The sequence below is a fragment of the Dama dama genome, chromosome 18 (genome assembly GCF_033118175.1).
Source record: "Dama dama isolate Ldn47 chromosome 18, ASM3311817v1, whole genome shotgun sequence".
Classification (NCBI taxonomy): domain Eukaryota; kingdom Metazoa; phylum Chordata; class Mammalia; order Artiodactyla; family Cervidae; genus Dama; species Dama dama.
Window position 1 is genome coordinate 112,531,810 of NC_083698.1, and position 17,425 is coordinate 112,549,234.

Sequence of the window (17,425 nt, forward strand, 5' to 3'; positions counted from 1 at the left end):
TTTTGTCTGCTGCTGTCCGTGTGTCTGGGTGATTGACTCCGAGATACTAACTCTGACTACTTCTGGGAAGATGGGTGAAAGGCTGCGGAAGGCCTTGTCTCTCGTGTTGCTGCTATTAAGAAGAAAGAATAGAGGACGTGCCTCCTTACAGCAGTCGTTCCTGGGATCTCTGAGGAGCTAAGACATCATATCAGTGAAGTTATACTAGATAGTACATTCTTTCACAGAGACCTCAGTTTCTTGATTAAAGACAAATAAGGCAAGCAGAACCACCTTGAATTCTTTTATGTTGAAAGTTCATGGTTTTCATAGCTTTGTTTCTCTTGTTTTCCACGGTTTGTTTAATTGATCTCCTGTTGTGTTCTTTCCATTTTTCATTATTCCAGTAATTCTTATTTTTTAATTTCTCAACTGAATAAAGTAGTGTAGTGCCAATACCATTTGTAAGTATGTACTCAGGACAGGTATAACTCACTTTTGTAGACTCATCATATTTTTAAGCTGGAAGAGACCTTATCCTTGGTGTGGTCGGATCCCGTCATTCTCTGATGAAAACATTGCTCTGGGCCACATGACACTTGAAGAGTGGTTGGGCTGAATGATCTTTCTAGCCTGAGACTCAGGATTCTAGGTACATTTCACATAGTCTTTCATGCTTCCAGTAGTTTTTAAATGATTATCTTTTTTTTAGATGCACTTATTTTTGGCAGCGCTGGGTCTTCGCTGCTGTGAGAGGGCTTCCTCTCTCTTGTGATCTTGGTTGTGGTGCTGGGCTTCTCACTGTGGCAGCTTCTCTCGTCACGGAGCCCGGGCTGTCGGCCTGCAGGCTTAGGACTTGTGGCCCTCGGGCTTTGTTATGGGATCTTCCCAGACCAGGGCTCGAACCTGCGTCCCCTGCGTTGGCGGGTGAATTCTTATCCACTGGACCACCAGGGACACACAGTGATTATGCTTTTAATGTCATGCAGACATCTCAAAAGGCACCATGCTAAAATAGGATTGGATTTTTAAAAACTGGTACTCTGTAACCCCTATTGTATACTTAGGAAATGCTACTGCTGAGGAGTATATCAGATGTTTTTGACTGAATGCAGGAAAATAACCAACTTGAGACTTGAAGAGTGATTTATTTATCTAAACCCCATTCATTTCTCTTCTACTACGGGCATTTAAACTAATACACTCTTGGCAAAGTTCAATCTGTTAAAATACTTTATTACACTCAGAACAATATTTACAGCAACTGGAAATGAACTCGGTAGAGAATTGTGGATACACATTACATGGTGCTTTTATTTAGATCATCCCGTTACTCTTAATGGCTGGCCTGAGGAAACCCCAGGGCTGGTGGCCTCACTGTTGAGGAGTTAGGGCAGCCTCTGCTGGCTCCTCAGGAGCCTTCGGGATGCTGCTTGCTCCGTACAAGCTTGCTTGACAACTTGGGTCCAACACCATCTCAGAGATCTTTTCCACCCTGAAAATCCGTTTAAGACTAGATGATATGTACGTTTTCAAAATACAGAATTTTGACTGTTTTCATCCTTAAGTTTTGGTACCAGGCTCATTCCTCGTGCGTTCTCTAACTCCACCATGAAGGTTTGAAATTTAATTTCTGAGTCCTGCCTGTCTAAAAATGTGACTGGAAATTAAATCCTATTACAAAAATGCAGTATACTAAGTTAAGCTGATTTAAAATTAAACATGGTTACCCACAAAGCTCCTTAGTCTTTTGATATTCTATATGAGGGGTTTTTAAAACCTTTAAAATACATTGTTATACATTTAAATTAATTTTGACATGTTAGCATTAAAAAACACGTTTGCACATTTTTGTGTGCTTGTTTTAAAGGTAGGGCATTAAAATCAGTTGCTAGATGTTAATGTGTATTAGTAATATTAATGATAGTACTACAGTATATTACTGTATTGTGATATGTCCTGAGGGGCGGCACACTCAGGTGTGCATTTGAAGGGCACGCCCCGCTCTCTCTGGGGTCGGTCTCATGGGCGCAGCTCGGGGCCGGCTTGGCGCTGTAGCAGTGTAGACAGGGCCCCAGCAGTCGGGGTGCTCGGGGTGTTCTCAGCTGTGGGGGGCAGCCCGCCGTGGGAGGTGTCGGTGCAGTTACTTTCTCAGTTGTGCGTTGTCTTCTGTTTGTCACTTTTCTCTTTTTGAAGAAATGTATTGAAGGACGACTTGCTAACTCTTACTTGTTTTCCCCGTTCCTCTTTAGGCTTCTCTACAGCTTAGCCTTCAATGCCAGGTTTCTGAGACATCTCTGGTTTCTCATCTCCTCCATGACAACGCAGATGATCACAGGGTAGGTGCTACACGGGCTGACACGTTGGGCTTAAGGACGTGGGCGCGGCCACCAAGGAAGAAGCACTGTGAGGAGGTGTTTCAAGTACTGCTTATTCCACCTCATTTCATTAGGGAAAAAGTCTAGATGGTCTCAGTTTCACAAAACGGAAAAATTAATTTCTAATCTGTGTATATTATTAAATGTATGGCTTTATCTGAGGGTAAATTTGTTTTAAAAATCATAAGTTGGAACTTCCCTGGGGTCTGGTGGTCCAGACTCTGAGCTTCCACTGTAGGTGGTGCAGGTGGGATCCCTGGTCAGGGAACTAAGACCCTGATGCTGCATGGTGTGGCCACAAAAAAAAAAAAAATCCTAGTCATTTTTCGGAAACGAGAAACTCGACATTTCTTTGCTCCATATGTCTTTTCTATGCTTTTGGTAGTGAAAATACAGACCTGAAGCAAATTTACCAGCATTACAAACATTAAAACATATAAAATATTATAAAAATTGGTTTCTGAACCTCTTTGTTGAAATAATTTGATTTTTATACATGAAGCCTTGTGTAACTTGCAGGCTAGAACCTTTAAAGTATGTATTTACTGAATGTGTGTAATATGTCAAGAATTCATTCGATTCTCAGAAACCCTTCATGGTAAGCAGATGGAAGCCGCTGCCGTGCTGAATTTCTCTGTCAGGGCTCCGTCCTCTGTGGGGTAGTGTGAGAACAAGTGTGAGCTCAGTTCTCGGAGACTCGGCTTCCCAGACGCACTTGCCTGCGGTGGTCACTGCCGGAGGTCCCGCCTGCAGCCGCCAGCCTGCCTCCCCCAGCCGCAGGACAGGCCTTTGGCAGGAAGGGACCCGAGACAGGAAGCCGTGTTGGAGTCTGAGGTGCCTGGCACTGCGCTCTGTGACCGCCATCCGCGCCGTGCTCTCTGGGTTGGAGCTTGTCGGTGTGGAGGGTGGGAGAGTGCCTGTGGGTGGGCCCCCGCCGGCCCTGTGCCAGGAAGCCTCCGAGAGGGACTGGCAGGCGCTCGTAGCAGAGGCTGAGGTGCTTTCATGTGATTTTAGCGCATCTTTGTGAGTGCGGGGTTCTGAGTGGCCACGCTGCAGCTGGTGGAACTCGGAGCGGCGAGGCCCTGCACCCCAGAGCAGCAGCAAGGACGTGGGAGAAGTGGGTGCCGGTCCAAAGTGCGTCTTCTGTGTCCTTTCATTTTCAAATTACAGTGAGCAGCCTCTGGTTTCCTTGTGTGTGTGTGTGTGTTTCAGCCACTGGTGGCTGTGCCCACCTTGGCGTTGGTGAGCGACAGATTTGTTTAGGTAAGAGAGCCTGGGGATCACTGGGGCAGGAAGTTGTCATCGCCCTGCAGGTGTCTTAGCAACAGAAGGCCCATCCCCACCGTACCTGCTGATGGCCTGCCTGCTGACGGCCTGTTTGTTCCCGGCATTGGTCTCCCACGGGGGAGGGAGCCACACTTTGTGCAAGTGTTGCCGTCAAGGCAGTGTTGATTGTATTAAATTATTAGCATCATAAGTCAGCGAAGTTACACACATTTTAAAAAACTCATTATTTCTTAGAAAGCCCATTTGAGAGTGTTTCTTTTTACTTGTATGATTTATTCAAGTCCCACAAGAAACTTACAGTGTATTTTAACATCTTCCTAGTGTGTGTCTCATCATGTTTATTATCAGAATAAATGAAGGTAAAGTGCCTTATTCCCCTGAAAATAGCAGGAAGGGTATTTTGAAAGTAGTTTGGCAGCAGGGCTTACACAGCTGGGACTCCTGAGCTTTGGCAAGCACGAGGCTAATCGGGAGCGTGTCCCGGTGTGGACTCCTGGTCCCCACCTGCCTTGGTCTTGGAGCGCACCGGCTCCTCGGTGGTTGGGGTGCAGGTGCAGCTGAGGGGGCCAGAACCTAGCCTGTCACGGGCCTGTGAGGCAAGGCTGGCCTGCTTCTTCATTGTCTGTAACTCAGCGGGGACTGTTTTGATTACATTCTGCCCGTGTCTTTTCACATTGACTGCAACTGCTAGTAGTACTACAGTAGTCCTCTTAAAGCTTTTCAAGACAAGAATGCATTCTCTGAAAGCTTCTAGAGAAGACGAGAAGCTCTGTCAGTTCAGGGGGTGAGGGCAGTTGCCAAAGAGTTTCCCCTGTGGAGACCCTTTTTCTGGGGGTGCCTGCAGAAGGGAGGGCTTGTCTGACGTCTCGTTGATGCTGCTGGTCCAACCAGCTCTCCCAGTCACGAGGCAGTGTCTTTTCCTTTCATTGTAGTAAATTATGGACTTTTTATTTGCACAAGGAGATCAAACCAGTCAGTCCTAGAAGAAATCAACCCTGAATATTCATTGGAAGGACGGATGCTGAAGCTGAAGCTCCAATACTTTGGCCACCTGATGCAAAGAGCTAACTCATTGTAATAGACCCTGATGCTGGAAACATTTGAGGGCAGGAGCAGAAGGGGATGACAGAGGATGAGATGATTGGATGGCATCCCCAACTCAATGGACATGAGTTTGCCAAGCTCCTGGAGATAGTAAAGGACAGGGAAGCCTGGTATGCTGCAGTCCATGGGGTCGAAAAGAGTTGGACACGACTGAGCAACAAGTCTTTGAGATGGACCTGTTTTCAGAGAAATATTTGAGTCGGTGTTAATGGCAGAAAGAATGGTCAGCAGAGAGTCGAGAGACAATATTCATGTCCGTCCTGGTTGGTTAAGACCACAGGCACATAACTGACCCTTCTTGCCAGTCACCTTTCTGTTCAGATGAACTGACCTCATGGGGGTTAAAGAGAACAAGTGAACTAACGTTGAATGCTTGCCCCCCATCTTGTTCTCCGGAAGCAGTGTAAGAGTTCTGTGCATCCTGGCACATGAGTGCATGGCGGGCGATGAGGATTTCAAGTGCAAGTGTTGTCAACAGGGGCACAGCTAAGCAGTTGAATCATACGTTTAGATTCAGGAAATGCTCTGTCCACTGGCAGCCGGTCAGCCCGACTTGTCCCGTGTTCCCCTCAGTATCGTCTGTCGGCATTTACAGTTTTTGTGCTTCTGCAGTTCGTGACGAGGGAGCTAAAAGATAGAAACCATTGGCTTCCCTTACTCAGCAGAACAAGCGGCATGACGCCTTTTCTCCTCTGCTCTGCAGGCGGCACAGGACTGGGCTGGGTGGGTGACTCGGCGGTGGGAGCGGGGGCCCCTCGCTCTCGGGGCCCGGCCTTGCTCAGGGCGCACAGCCTTTTCCTCATGGGCCTGAGGCCCGAGGCGAGGGGGACTGGGGCAGGGGACAGGGTGGCTGTGCTGGTCCCTCTGTGCGTGTGCTCTCGCTGCGCTTTCTCTGTGGGCGGGTGGGTTCCCTCGGCGGGGCGCTCTGCGCCGAGCGCCGCTGCATGTCTGGGCTGTGCTTCCGCCCAGCCGGGCCCCTGTGTGAGCGCTGGAGCGGGCCTGCTGGAGGCCTGGGGATGGTGGCAGCGCTGGCGGCGGGCCAGCCCCTGGAGAGCCGCGCCTCGCCTCCTCGACGGGAGTGGCTGCGTGGGACTGAGGCCCGAGGAGAGGCGGGACGGGGCAGGTGACAGCCGGCTGGCCCGGGACTGGGTGGGTGTGTGCTGAAGGCCGGAGAAGCTGTGTAAGCCAGTGTCCGTGGGGGAAGGGGGAGCGCCCCAGCTCTCAGGAGGGAAGGGGCAGCCCACCTAGAGCTGCCACGGGTCTCCTACCAGGGAGCGCAGTTGTAGGTCAGGTGAGTGGAGGCGCGGCCCAGGACTGACGGGGCGACGGTCTGCAGCTTCGTCTCTGGGAATTGCCTCCCGTGTTCTCAGTCTAAGCGCCTGGACACACTTTTCCTGAGATCAGAGCTGTCTGCCTCTGTAGAGGAGACGGGGTTCAGCAGAAGAAGCAGAGTGTGTGTCCTGAGGAGTGCTGCCGCAGACGCTGACTGCCCTTCCAGGGACCCTTGGGGCCTCAGCTCACTCTCAAACAGCTAGCTCTATCCGGTGGAGAATCACAGCAGGGACATTAATAAAAAAGAGTGGGGGCTTGGTGTCCTGTTCTTTAATTTACGTTATTTATTAACCTGTGTTGTTAGAGTGACTTTGCCTCCCCTCTCGGTCTTTGAATTGCTAATGCAAAGGTTATTTTCCCTGATTATATTTGTCTGATGTCATGTCTTAATTTGTTCCCAAACTCAGCCATTGTGTTTTTTTCTCCTTTCTCCCAATTCAAGGTCTATGGTACCATTGCTTCAGGTGATATCAAGGGGCTCACCTATGTCTTTTGAAGATTCTAGTAGAATCATCCCACTCTTTTACCTGTTTAGCTCCTTGTTCAGTCACTCACTGATTTCCATACATGACAATGAATTCTTCGGAGACCCCATAGAAGGTGAGAATTCTGAGCAGTCCACTTGTTGCGGACCTCATGCTGTGTCCATTTCCATAGATGATAGGAAAGTTTTAAGCCTTTTAAGTCTTTGCGTGTGTAAGAGATGGGAAGGGGAGCCCAAATATAATAGGAGATTGGATTATGTTTTTCAGTTGTAGGTCAAAGACAATCGTCAATGATGCCTTTTACTTTAGAAGAGCTGGTAGTGTTGTCTCGATGCCTTCGCGACGCGTGCTTAGGGATCATCAAACTGGCATACCCAGAGACAAAGCCAGAAGTTCGAGAAGAATATATCACCGCCTTTCAAAGTATTGGAGCAACTACCAGTTCTGAAATGCAGCAGTGTATACAGATGGAGCAGAAGCGATGGATTCAGTTATTTAAGGTAATGAGTGTATGAATATTTTTGTTTACTGAGGTAAAATAATGTACAGATTTTTTTTTTTTTTTTTTTTGATGACTCCTTTTAGAAGACTAGAGTTACAGGTTTGTTTCTGGCTTGATTGTTAATTTGCAAAACTTGTAAGAAAAGTCTTTTTCATTTTATATTTGTCTCCTTTTAAAGCCTTGTTTTTACATTGTTAAATATATCTTTTATAACTTGCCCCAAGTACTTTCAATGACAAGGTGATGTATAATTAAAAATTTTTTTTATTTTTCACTAAAAGATCTCTTATGAGTTTTACTTATTTAATCTTAAGAAATTGATTAACAAAGGTGGAATAAGATCATTAATAATGCAAGTTGAATATAAGTTATTTTAAAATACCTTCATTTTTAACCGTGCAGAAAGAGAAGTTATGAGTTACTGTGGCTGAATTGTTGGCAAGAAACCACCACCACTGAGAGAATACAACTACTGGGGTAGAAAAAAAGAAAAGAAAAAGGGTGCTTGACTTCCCATGAAATTTCTGCAGCAAACACATCTCGTCAGCTAAAATCGCTCATTAAAGGAGTGAGAGCAGAAGAAATGCATTTTCCAAATTGAGTGCTAGATTTACAGTCCGTTCAGTACCAGCGACCTCTCGCACACTAATGTTCAGTTGGAGTCATCAGCTGTCCCTTCAGGTCTTTTATCACTGCTTTTGTCAAGCTATCTATTTAATTGAAAGAAGTTAATTGAATGAAAATGATCAACTAAGCTTGTATTAATATTGCTAATGGAACTTTCTTCTTGGCCATGTTTGGAGAAAGATGTCAAGCTAGACTTTAGGAAAGGCCCATTAATGCTTGCACTTAACCTGATGGGCTAATTAAGGACTGCTTATTCATCCTGCGAGCCCACGATGGGCTCTGTGCAGCCCGTTCTGCCTGGTTTTACAACACATTTCACTTCTGAGCACAAGCATTAGTAGCAGTGAGAGTAACTGATAATGTTTTGATTGCACTGAATACAGTACTAATGCATCATTGAATTTATAATATGTGCAGATTGATGTGATATATATTTGAACAATTTATTTTAATTACCTGTCTCTATATTCCTAAGTAAACTTTTAAGGTCACATGTTGAGCCCTTAATATATCCTTGCTTAAAGACTAACACTTTTGCATCTTTTCTGAGTTAAAAATAAGCTATGTCACCCATTTAAAACTTGTAATTCTTGTGTAAGCTTTTCCTGGATGTGGCTGTTAATGGTAGCATATGTTTTTCTTTGAAGGATCTAATTAAACTCTGGGATCTTTGTTAGTAAAACTTTCCATTATGCATATTATCAGGTTTTGTGTACAGTATCAGATAAGTTCATTATTTTATAGCACCTATTCACAGTTTTGTAATTTTCATAAACCAGGCTTATCTTTAGCACCCAGAACCTTCTGGATTTAATTATGCTGTATTAAGATGTTTTTCCCCGGTCCTGCTTTATTTTGCATAAGCATTAAGTGAAAATTTTGTAGTGAACTTGTTCTTAGGCCTCAAAATGGTTCATTACTACTTTATTAAGGATTGCAGGGTTTTTGTTTGTTTTAAAAATTAGCGTGAACGTTCACCTTTTCTGAAACAGGGTTGTCTTTAGGTTTCAAATTGAGTTATGAAGATCTGAATTTAGAGCAGACTTGTTTGAAGACAAGTTTTTGAATAAGATTCCTCTTGTTTGTAAAGATTTTGTTGTTGTTCTGCCTGCTGTTGAACTAAGCCCACCCTTCACCCCCACCCCCCGCAAGAAAAAGAAAAAAATCAAAGCACAGTCTTTGAACAGATTCAGCTGATGTTAGTTATTTTCTTTTAAGAATTTAAGTCTCAGTGGTTACTGTCTCAGACAGCATTCTGAGGACTTTACAGGGACCAGTCCACGTGAGCGGTAGTTCTGTGAGGAGGGCACTGCAGGGGTCCCGTCTTACCAACGGGGACACACAGCCTGGGGCTGGGGAGCCAGCATGCGCACTGTGCTGCTCCTCTCCACCGCCCCCTGGGAAGTGTGCAGATGAAAGTTTAGTGTTTTCTGTATGTTTCAGTGTCGCATTGAGGTGAAGAATTCAAGGAATAGACTCCACCAAAGAAAGCAGTAGCATTTTGCAGTGATTGCCTGCATTCTGCTGATTTTGACAGAGCTGCACATGAGGAGACCTGGCTCCTCCAGCCACCAGCCATTTTCATTTTTTAGCTCCTGATGGTCCTCCCAGACCGGTTTCCGAGAGGGTCTCTGTGGGCTGGTCACAGAACAGACTTCTAAGTGGATGGAGTCATCCTTCTCTGTCACTGTAGGAACTGAGGTCAGTTCTGAGCCCCGCACTGACACTGCTAAAACAGTTTGTGCATTTATCAAGCTTATCAGCTCCTCTCCGAGTGTAATTTGCAGCTGTAACTGCGTCAGTCCCGGGAGGCGGCAGGAACCCTGGTGGATGTGCTTTGGTGAGCAGCTGCCAGGCTGCGCTTGGGTTCCTCCTTGGGGGGAAGGTGCGCAGAGGGGTGGCAGAGGACGAGCTTTCTCCTACTGGTGGCTGGTTTGGATTTTTCAGTGTCAAAAACACTCCTTGAAAAGTGAAAACAGAAAACCAGAGCAGTGCCCTAGCTGTGATTGAACCGCGCTACCGTTATCCATCAGTGTTGACCAGTGAGGCAGGTCGAGGCTTCCTCCAAAGTGGCCGAGCTGCCTGCCATGTCTTTCTCTGTCTCTGAAAGTTTTTTTTGGCTTTGGTTTTGCCTACTCAATAAAGTGGATACCTTATGAAGTAATTTTGTAGTGTTCTAAACATGCTGGAGAATGCTGATAACTAACGGCTCTATAAAATTAGGTTAGCCATCGACAGCAGGAATCCATATCAAATACTTAAGGACTTTTATAGACTGGGGTATCATTACTGTCAGTTATTTTAAACACCTACGGTGTTTATCCCAGGAACCCTGGTGCTGCCCTGTGCTGGGGAACCATGAATGAAATCAAACAGAGTCCCTGTTCTTTGAGCATCACTACACAAGGAAAGAGACTCAGCAGCAAAGCTAAGAGCATGCAGGACAGGCACAGAACTGCTGAAGTCATTCTGAGTTTAGGATTACAAGGGGGAAAATCATTCTGGCCTTCTGTGAGAGAATAATCTTAGAGCTGGTACTTTACTGGTTTTTCTTGTACTTCCTTTTCACATACTCTTCATTGGGAAATCTAAATCTGAAAAACGGTTTATTATATATTAATCACATCACACATGTACCACAGTTAGGTTCCCGTAAGTTATGTGCCTTGTCCTGGTGTTTGTTTTAAAGTTATTAAGGCAATTACCTAAGATAATTTGATTTTGCCTACTACATTTAAGATCAAAAGATTATTACAGGTACCTTTGCAATTTTGGAATATATATGCTTTTCTTTGGTTGCACTAATAAAGTTAAATGTCAGTGGTCTCCACTCAGAAATGTCATAGTTGAGCCTTCATAGCTTTAAGTTCTCATCAGATACATTATTTATGTGTGTGAATTTTCTTATATGATGTAAAATATGTAATGCTTAAGACTATTTCCCTAAGGTCATCAGTCAAGATTTTCTTGTGATCTTGATAGCCAGTGGACTATCAAACATACAGTAATCTTTGAAACAGTGCTTGTTAAATTGAAACCTTGAGCTTGGACAGTGGTCAGGTGTGACTTCTATGAGACATCTGTGTGTCTCTAACCAGTTCTCTGCTTGGTCTTTTAACACTGGGTTTAAGGGAAACCTGCTCCTGGGTGTCACTGTTTGGTTTCCCAGCTCCCTAACAAGGGAGTGGCCCCAGGGCCCTCAGCAGTGACAGCACAGAGTCCTGGCCCCCAGACCACCCGGGAGTGCCTTTGTTTTTAATTTCAGTGGCAAGTAATCAGACACGTTTGTTTAAATTGTCTTGGTAGTTCTCAAGTGTTTATTTAAGGTTTAGCTCCAGCGCGGAAGAGTACGATGTGGGAGCTGAGTAAAACGCATGGCATAAACACGAAAAGACCCATTTATAACTGCTAAAACCCTGCTAAAACTGTGTTGAGCTGGTACATCTTAGTCATCCTGGTGTTTGCTTGTTTGTTATCTTTGTTCATATTTTGTAACACACTGGTTCTCGGGTCTTACTGTCTCAGGATCTCCTCAGGATCGGTTGACAGCTGTTGACTGGAGTTAGAGTTGCTGCTGGTGGTGCCTTCTGCGGGTGCTTGTCAGCCGGAGGCTCCAGGCCGGGGTGCAGTCAGTCCCCATGGGGCAGGCGTCAGTGACCTCGTGTCTCATTGTGCAGACTTGCACCCCAGTGACTGAAGCCCTGTTTAAATCTAAAACCTTGCCAGTCTCTCGGTGTCCATACTGTCTTCTGTAGTAGGCATATCTGCGCCAGGCAGTCTAATAAAATTAACTGAGAGGAAAACTGTCTTTTTGATCTCAGCACTGGGTGTGTGTTGATCCAGTTTAAAACTGTTACTCCAGTCTTCATTGCCTTTGACACTCTTTCATCACTTCATGTGGTTTTTTAATGGTTACTTCTGTGAGCTTTGGTTTTCCAGTACTAAATATTTCTAGCAGCTTGTGGTACTAAAAATGAATGTACAGAAAGGGAATATGTTTAAAGGTGTTTTGAAATCACAGAATTTGAGTTGTGTCTGACTCTTTGCGACCCCATGGACTGCACCACACCAGGCCTCCCTGTCCATCACCATCTCCCGGAGCTTGCTCAAACTCATGTCCATTGAGTTGGTGATGCCATCCAACCATCTCATCCTCTGTCGTCCCCTTCTCCTCCTGCCCTCAGTCTTTCCCAGCTTCAGGGTCTTTTCCAGTGAGTTGGCTGTTCGCATCAGGTGGCCAGAGTATTGGAGCTTCAGCTTTAGCATTAGTCCTCCCAGTGAATATTCAGGGTCGGTTTCATTTCGAATGGACTGGTTGGATCTCCTTGCAGTCCAAGGGATTCTCAAGAGTCTTCTCCAGCACAATTCGAAAGCATCAGTTCTTCAGCCCTCAGCCTTCATTATGGTCCAACTCTCACATCCATACATGACTACTAGAAAAATCATAGCTTTGACTGTATGGCTTTGTAGGCAAAGTAATGTCTCTGCTTTTTAATACACTGTCTAGGTTTGTCATAACTTTTCTTCCAAGGAGCAAACCTATTTTAATTTCATGGCTGCAGTCACCATCCACAGTGATTTTGGAGGCCAGGAAAAGAAAATGCATTGCTGTTTCCACTTTTTCCCCCATCTATTTGCCATGAAGTGATGGGACCAGATGCCATGATCTTCGTTGTTGAATGTTGAGTTTTAAGCCAGCTTTTCGCTCTCCTCTTTCTCCCTCTTCAAGAGGCTCGCTATTTAGTTCCTTTTCGCTTTTTGTCATTAGAGTGGTATCATCTGCATATCTAAAGTTGTTATTTTTCCCGGCAGTCTTCCAGCCCGGCATTTCACATGATGTACTCTGCATATAAGTTAAATAAGCAGGGTGACAATATACATCCTTGATGTACTTGTTTCTCAATTTTGAACAAGTCCATTGTTCCATGTTCAGTTATAACTGTTGCTTCTTGACCTGCTTACAGGTTTCTTTGGAGGCAGGTAAGGTGGTCTGGTATTCTTATCTCTTAAGAATATTCCATAGTTGTGATCCACACAGTCAGAGGCTTTAGCGTACTCAGTGAAGCAGATGTAGATGTTTCTCTGGATTCTCTTGCTTTATCTGATCCAACAGATGTTGGCAATTTGATCTCTAGTTCCTCTGCCTTTTTAAAATCCAGCTTGTACATCTGGAATTTCTCAGTTCATGTACTGTTGAGGCCTAGTTTGAAGGATTTTGAGCTTTACTTTGCTAGCATATTGGCTTCCTTGGTGGCTCAGCGGTAAAAAATCCGCCTGCAATGCAGGAGACCTGAATTCAGCCCCTGGGTTGGATGGATCCCCTGGAGAAGGGAATGGTAACCACTCCAGTATTCTTGCCTGGAGAGTTCTGTGGACAGAAGAGCCTTGCAGGCTACAGTCCATGGGGTAACAGAGAGTCAACAGCATTGAGTGACTAGCACTTTGCTGTCACGTGAAATCAGTGCAATTGTCCGGTAGTTTGAACATTCTTTGGCATTGCCTTTCTTTGGGATTGGAATGAAAACTGACCTTTTCCTGTCCTGTGGCCACTGTGGTGTTTTCCAAATTTGCTGGCATATTGAGTGCAGCGCTTTCAGAGCATCATCTTTTAGGATTTCAAATAGCTTGCCTGATACTCCATCACCTCCACTAGCTTTGTTCGTAGTGATGCTTCCTAATGCCCATTTGACTTCACACTCCAGGATGTCTGGCTCTAGGTAAGTGATCACACACCCCGTCGTGGTTATCCAGGTCAATAAGATCTTTTTTGTGTAGTTCTTCTGTGTATTCTTGCCACCTTTTCTTAACATCTTCTACTTCTATTAGGGCCTTTCTGTTTCTGCCCTTTATTGTGCCCATCTTTGCATGAAATGTTCCCTTGGTATCTCTAATTTTCTTGAAGAGATCTCTAGTCTTGCCCATTCTATTGTTCTCCTCAGTTTCTTTACATTGTTAACTTCAGAAGGCTTTCTTATCGTCTTGCTGTTTGGAACTCTGCATTCAGGTGGGTTTCTCTTTCTCCTTTGCCTTTCACTGCTCTTTTCTCAGCTGTTTGTAAGGCCTCCTCAGACAACTGCATTGCCTTCTTGGTTTGTTTTCCTTGGGGGTGGTCTTGGTCAGCGCTTCCTATATACAGTGTTACAGACTTCTGTCCATAGTTCCTCAGGCACTCTGTCTGCCAGATCCAGTCATTTGAATCTATTTGTCACCTCCGCTGTATAGTCATAGGGGGTTTGATTTAGGCCACACTGCAATGACTAGTGGTTTTCCCTACTTTTTCAATTTAAGTCTGAATTTTGCCATAAGGAGCTGATGAGCTGAGCCACAGTCAGCTCCAGGTCTTGTTTTTGCTGACTGTATAGAGCTTCTCCATATTTTTTTTTTTAGCTTCTCCATTTGTGTCTGTGAAGACTATAATCAATCTGATTTTGGTATTGACCCTCTGGATCCAGTTAAATTTTCACAGTTTCTTAAAGTTTGTATTTTTCTCAACAACTTAGAAAAAATAGTTTAAATAAAGGACAAAAATGTTCTTAGGAGATATGACATTTCTAAAATATTTTGGGAATTAGTCCAGGACTCATGTTGCCAAATACAATACATAGAAATACGTGTCACCCAGTTAAATTTGGATTTCAGATAAACAGAAATGCATTTTAGATACTAGTACATCCTGTGTGATATTTGGGGTACATTTATACTTTTTAAAAACCTGTATTTGAGATACCGTTTGAATAGAGCACTGTTTAGAAGAGAGTTACACTAAGAACTTTATTTGCTGTTTATCTGAGAGCTTTACCAGCTGTGCTGTGTTCTCCATGGCGTCTTCAAGTCTTGTTTCCTGAGCCCTTTCAGATGCGCTTTTGCCAGTGGCTTCTGCCACCCCTTCCTCGCTGGCGCTCAGGCCCAGCTCACCCCGTGCCTTGTCCTTCCTCCTTTCTCCCCTCTGCCATGCCCACCTTTCCCTTTCCTTTAGTTTTTAAAAGCGTTGAGGTGTGTATCTTCTTTGGGCTGTGCTGGTCTTCGTTGCTGCGGGGCTGCTCCCCAGTGGCCGTGACACGCTCCTCATGGCGGTGGCTTCTCCAGTGCAGCACGGGCTCTCGGGCTCCGGGGCTGCGGCTCCCAGAGCTGGCTGCTCCAGAGCACGTGGGGTCTTCCTGAGTGAGGGATCAAGCCCGGGTCTCCTGCACTGGCAGGCGGATTCTTGACCACTGAGCCTCCAGGCCAGCCTTCTTTCCTTTATTTTTGAAAGTGGATCAGTGATACCAGGATAGGACATTTTTTGTTACTTCTTTTTCATCTTTAGAATATGAAAGTACGGAAGGGAATACCTATATTGAAAGTGTATGTTCAGTTTCACAGTAATTTAAAGTAAATTATGGCATTAATTAGCTCTGAAGAGTTGACTCGTGTTTGCCTCCTCTGGAACAGAAACGTCCTCGGCAGGAGGGGCTGGCTGGTGTTGAGCGCCAGGAGGTGGAGGACAGCTCGCCTCCTGGGGTCAGGCGGCTGTGACCACTCCGCAGAGCGCCGTCTCCAGCTGTGCTGTGCGGAGGAGTCAGGACGCGGGGAGGTGCGGGGCGGGGTGCGCGGGAGCCGCAGGTGAACCGGTGCCTGTGGACGCACACAGCAACTGTCAGAAGGCAGGCTTTTGTCGACAGTGGTGGGTGGTGGGTAAGTTTCAGCACAATAGCTGTTAAACCTGAATTTACTTAAAATACCAGTGTGGGTGTATAAAAGGAGAGAGACGGTGTCACGTTCATCATACCCAGGGATCCTGCTTCTGTCCCACTGTTGGAAGAGCACTTAAAACGTACCTCACTGAGATGTTACCGTTTCCCCTGAAGAGCAAAACGGAGACACCCAGGAGTCAGGTACATGAGGTCAGCGGCCAGGCTTTGCTTGGGACCAGCAGTTAGCCAGGTGGAACCGGGCGCTCGGCTCTTCCCAGTCCACTTCAGCCGCGCTTAATCCCAGTCGTCATCAAACAGTGCGTGTGTGTGGCCTAACCCCCGCGCAGGCGCCGTGGCTGCGCGTGGAGGATGACCATCTCTCACTGCCCACCTGTGCTGGCTCCTTGCCGTGGCGTCTTAGTAGGCTTTAAGATGCCGTGCGGTGGGCGTCAAAGCGAAGCTGACAGCATACGCCCACCAGTGTAAGAGCTGTGTTCTAGATCTTGAGCAGTTTTCACTGGTGTCGTTCTGTCTGGATGGCCAAGCTGCTCAGGTGTTACTTTTTCTCTTTCCTGGTTATATGATCCAGCTGGAGTCTGTGTCATGGAGGCCCGAGATAGCAACCCCCCTCTCTCCCACTTTGGTTGGACGCAGAATGACATTTCCTAATTCTTTGTTCAAATTGTATTTTACTGAGTTAGAGGCAGTGTGTACAGAAGCCTGGCTGACTATCAGAAAACGGAGTCAGAGTCACTAAGTACATAGCGGTTGCAGGATCAGCTCCTGCTTGTAAAGGCCTTGGTCTTGTAAAGACACTTTGGTCTCCCAGTTTTATGTTGGTTTATCTTTGTTTACTGCAAAACACATTTCTGTTTAGTGTATAACTTCGTGTCTTTTGAAGCCCGACAGTACTGTTAGATATCTTTAATCATCCATCACAGGATTTACCACTGTCAATCATTGGGTGCCAACTGCTTTTCTAGGTAGGCAGAGTCGCCTTCTGTTTCCGGGGGCTCATGGCAGGGTTCTGTTTACCGAGGGGCTGATGTTCCCAGCAGTGCGGGTCTGGGCTGGGATAGCGGGTGGCGTTGGGTAACCAGAGCGTGCGGGAAGGCTTTCTGAAGGAGGATCGGCTGGGTTTGTGTGGAATTCGGGGGGACATAGACGGACTCCAGAGGCTTCCGTTTGGTAGATACTGAAAATGTCTCTGGAAGATGTACAAGGTGCATCTAGGACACTGCCCCCCTCTTCCCACCAGCACCCTCAAACAGAGTGTTTTTCAGAAAAAACTACTGCCTCCCTTGTAGTTTTTAAAAAGTCAACCCTTGCACGGGTTTGTGTCATTTTCTCTCTTTTTTGGTGGGTACTTGACCACTTTGTACATAAGTTTCCTCCTGTGGTCACAGTGAGACGCTCTCCCGTGAGTGGGTTTGCCGTTGGTCTAGCGGCCCCTCACGGAGGGCCCCCATCCCGGGCGCTGACGGAAGCTGTGCGTGCCTCTGCCTCTGTGGTGTGCGGGTGTCCCTGGGCTGCCTGCGTGACCTGGTCCTGTTCCCCCCTCAGGTCATCACCAACCTGGTGAAGATGCTGAAGTCCAGGGACACACGGAGGAACTTCTGCCCCCCCAATCACTGGCTGTCAGAGCAAGAGGATATTAAAGCAGATAAGGTATTCCTGGAAGATCTTTTACATATTCTTCATTAAACTTACTTTTTCAGCTTGTATATTTTCTGAGAAGAATAAATCTTTTGAAGTTGTTTATTTTGTAATTAATATTAACAATAAACTTGTTGCTGACTCTCAGATCACATAAGAGAACGCATAACAGTATCTCTGGCTTACACATGCATCCTGCATTTGTTGTTAATCCTAATTTGCTCTAAACCACAAAGTGTATTGACGTGTAATGGTTTTTTTTTTGGGGGGGGGGGCGGAGTTGAAAAACTTTTTCTTTCATTGTATCAATATATTTTTAGTATTAATACTTAAAAGAGATGGAACTTATTTATGATTTTCTGAAGGGATGGAGACAAATGTGAATATTACTGAGATCTAGAT

At 45.6% G+C, this 17,425-nt stretch overlaps 1 protein-coding gene across 7 annotated transcripts in view; it reads left to right on the forward strand.

Annotated features, from left to right (window-relative positions):
* UBE3C (ubiquitin protein ligase E3C) overlaps nucleotides 1-17,425 on the forward strand; it is a 118,040-nt gene that overhangs the window by 53,367 nt on the left and 47,248 nt on the right. For 6 of the 7 annotated variants that reach the window (XM_061166232.1, XM_061166234.1, XM_061166233.1 and 3 more), the window contains exons 11-14: nucleotides 2,232-2,318; nucleotides 6,523-6,680; nucleotides 6,833-7,065; nucleotides 16,931-17,035. In XM_061166232.1, coding sequence (XP_061022215.1) covers nucleotides 2,232-2,318; nucleotides 6,523-6,680; nucleotides 6,833-7,065; nucleotides 16,931-17,035 — 583 coding nt within the window. The remainder of the gene's footprint in view (nucleotides 1-2,231; nucleotides 2,319-6,522; nucleotides 6,681-6,832; nucleotides 7,066-16,930; nucleotides 17,036-17,425) is intronic. The other variant, XM_061166230.1, reaches the window with a different exon arrangement.